The 3,125-nt window shown below is 37.6% G+C and overlaps 1 protein-coding gene across 1 annotated transcript; it reads right to left on the bottom strand.

Moving 5' to 3' along the window:
* Positions 1-1,417: 1,417 nt before the first annotated feature.
* On the bottom strand, positions 1,418-1,917 carry LOC128594534 (heat shock factor-binding protein 1). The gene has a single exon (XM_053603417.1). The coding sequence runs from the start codon at positions 1,897-1,899 to the stop codon at positions 1,669-1,671; it is 231 nt and encodes a 76-aa protein (XP_053459392.1). The 5' UTR covers positions 1,900-1,917; the 3' UTR covers positions 1,418-1,668.
* Positions 1,918-3,125: the final 1,208 nt, after the last annotated feature.

Below are 3,125 nucleotides of genomic sequence, written 5' to 3'. Positions count from 1 at the left end.
ACAATTAGAACAATAGTGTTTACATTAATTATGACTATATTGATTTTTTCACTGAGTCAAATACTGTAGTCCTTTTTTTTTTTTTTTTCAGTAGCAGGATTTCAGGCACCTTTATTCACAGCAGGTATTTTTGGTTGGGGGGAGGGGGGCTGCCTTTGAAACCTGTTATATCAGGAAGCCAACTCCTGCTCACGCCCTGACTCTCCTACCATGGCAACGAGCAACATCATTTCCATTTGCCATTTATGAGGCTCTCAATAAATCCTGCCCTCAGGTTTTAGGTAGTCTGGTCACAGCCAGCTTGAGAGAGACATTTAGGGGCTAAACCCTGCAGCATAATGACTGGATCCATCAAAGGAGGTTTTATAGTTGGGTAGTAATAGTGGTGAATTCATTTTATTATAAAAACACCTCAGTCTTTTTTTCTTTTTGTTCCTCATATAACTTGTAAATAGAACAAATTATTTCCTATAATCATATATTTGCAATATAATCAAGACTGGCCATATGGGAAAAAATCTGCTGTTTTCATCAAGTTTCCCTCTATCAAGGACCATACCATTCCTCAACTCTTACAATTTCTCTAGTTTTTGTTGTATAAAATCACTCTGTGGTGACAATCACGTGGATTGCCTTCCAGGTCATCAGTATTGACCTCTGGGCCTGGTCTACTGGACACTGCGTTTTTGAGTGGCAAGAGTTATTATCCCCGCCTTCCATAATCAATAATGAAACTGTTACTCTGCAAGAATTTTGGTAAGAAATAGTTTGTCAAAGAGTACTTCTTAAAAACCTGAGCCTCTGCATCAGCCATTTATCATTTTTTAGCCAAGCAACTGGCAGACTTAATATGTCTCTTTAGCTTTTTTCTCTATTTCACTCAAAGAAAAGATGGAGTAACAGTTTTAAAATCCTTCCAGATTTTTTATAACCATTGTAGATGGTTATGCAGGGTCCCACTGAAGTATCAGAATCTCATGCAAACTCTAACAAATGAACACCTCATGACAGCAGGCTATTCTGTTATTTTCTGTATTTTAACTAAGTTCTAACACAGGAAAGTGGTGGTCGTTACTTTTCATTGACTTTAGCATCTGACCTCAGGAACTTTAATTCTGAGTTTTGGCACAAAGCAGTGACAGATATTTGTTAATGAACAATTTTTAAATGTTTTTAGCCATTTGAAAAGTATTGCCAACACACTGTCTTGTGTTAGCTGCGGTCACTTCGTGTTGAGAATCGAAGAACCCTAAATTCTACCAATGTCTCACTTCACCAGGGCTAACTACGACTGAAGGATTTACTGTTTAATTAAAAAAATTACACAGCCTTTTACCAAAGAGCAACTACTATAAAAGGAGTGGCAGGAAAAAAATGACTTCACAAAAATACACTAAAAAATTTGACAATTTTTTTTTGTAGGAACTGCCAAAGTTTTAGTATTTAATAATTAATAGCACAACTGACCAAGGTCCAAGATATGAAGATACCATGTTCAAGCAACTAGGGGGTAAATCACTCTAAAATCTAACCATATAGTATGTGATAAGAACACACATTTTATAATATAAAACCTGTCTACACATAGTAGTTAGTTGCAAAAAGCCATTCAATCTTCTCTTGGCTTGGAAAAAAGGTGTTCCAGATTTCAGTGTAAATTAGCAACCTTCAACTCTTTTGTGTGGCAGGTATCTTGCTTTCACCTTCCAGTTCTTCCACTCCAGCCTGTGTCATGAGGTCTGCGATATTTTTCTCCAGATCATCAATGCGACTACTCATATCATCAATTCTTCCAATGATCTGGTCAGACATGGTCTGAAATTTATCTTGCATCTGCTGCAGGAGGGTCTGCACCACCGAGGCCAGATTCTGCACGGTCTTGGGGTCAGTCTCGGCCATCTCCCCGGTTCCCAGCTTGGCGGCCCTGTAGTCCTTTTTTACATAAATTTTTCCTCCCTTTATTAATGATTATCTTTTTAGAATTGCTTATTTTCTATCTGATGATTTTATTTTATTTTATTTTTTATTAGTATTAGATCATAGCTGTGTACATTAATGTGATCATGGGGCACCATGCACTGGTTTTATAAACAGTTCGACACATTTTCATCACACTGGTTAACATAGCCTTCCTGGCATTTTCTTATTATTGTGTTAAGACAATCATATTCTGCATTCATTAAGTTTCATATGTACCCTTGTAAGATGCACCGCAGGTGTAATCCCACAAATCACCCTCCCTTTCCCCAACCTCTCCCCCACCTCCCATCCCTCTCCCTCTTCCCCATATTCTTAGGTTATAACTGGGTTATAGCTTTCATGTGAAAGCCATAAATTAGTTTCATAGTAGGGCTGAGTACATTGGATACTTTTTCTTCCATTCTTGAGATACTTGACTAAGAAGAATATGTTCCAGCTCCATCCATGTAAACATGAAAGAGGTAAAGTCTCCCATCTTTCTCTAAGGCTCCATAATATTCCATGGTGTACATATACCACTATTTATTATTCCATTCATGGATCGATGGGCACTTGGGCTTTTTCCATGACTTAGCAATTATGAATTGGGCTGCAATAAACATTCTGGTACAAATGTCTTTGTTATGATGTGATTTTTGGTCTTCTTGGTATATACCTAATAGAGGAATTATAGGATTGAATGGCAGATCTATTTTTAGATCTCTAAGTGTTCTCCAAACATCTTTCCAAAAGGAATGTATTAATTCGCATTCCCACCAGCAGTGTAGAAGTGTTCCCTTTTCTCCACATCCACGCCAACATCTGTGGTCTTGGGATTTTGTGATATGGGCTAATCTTAATGGAGTTAGATGATATCTCAAAGTAGTTTTGATTTGCATTTCTCTGATGATTAAAGATGATGAGCATTTTTTCATATGTCTGTAGGCCGTGCGCCTGTCTTCTTCAGAGAATTTTCTCTTCAAGTCCTTTGCGGAGCCTGTGATGGGATCACTTGTTCTTTTCTTGCTTATACATTTGAGTTCTCTGTGGATTCTGGTTATTAAACCTTTGTCGGAGACATAACCTGAAAATATCTTCTCCCATTCTGAGGGCTGTTTGCTTGCTTTACTAACTGTGTTCTTGGCTGTTCAGAAGCTTTTTATTTG

The sequence above is a fragment of the Nycticebus coucang genome, chromosome 9 (genome assembly GCF_027406575.1).
Source record: "Nycticebus coucang isolate mNycCou1 chromosome 9, mNycCou1.pri, whole genome shotgun sequence".
Lineage (NCBI taxonomy): Eukaryota > Metazoa > Chordata > Mammalia > Primates > Lorisidae > Nycticebus > Nycticebus coucang.
The sequence above is the reverse complement of the archived record's forward strand: the minus strand, read 5'-3'. Positions and strand labels throughout refer to the sequence as shown.

Coding starts and splice junctions, on each gene's coding strand:
- LOC128594534 (XM_053603417.1), bottom strand. CDS start 1,899: ATGGCCGAGACTGACCCCAAGACCGTGCAGAATCTGGCCTCGGTGGTG.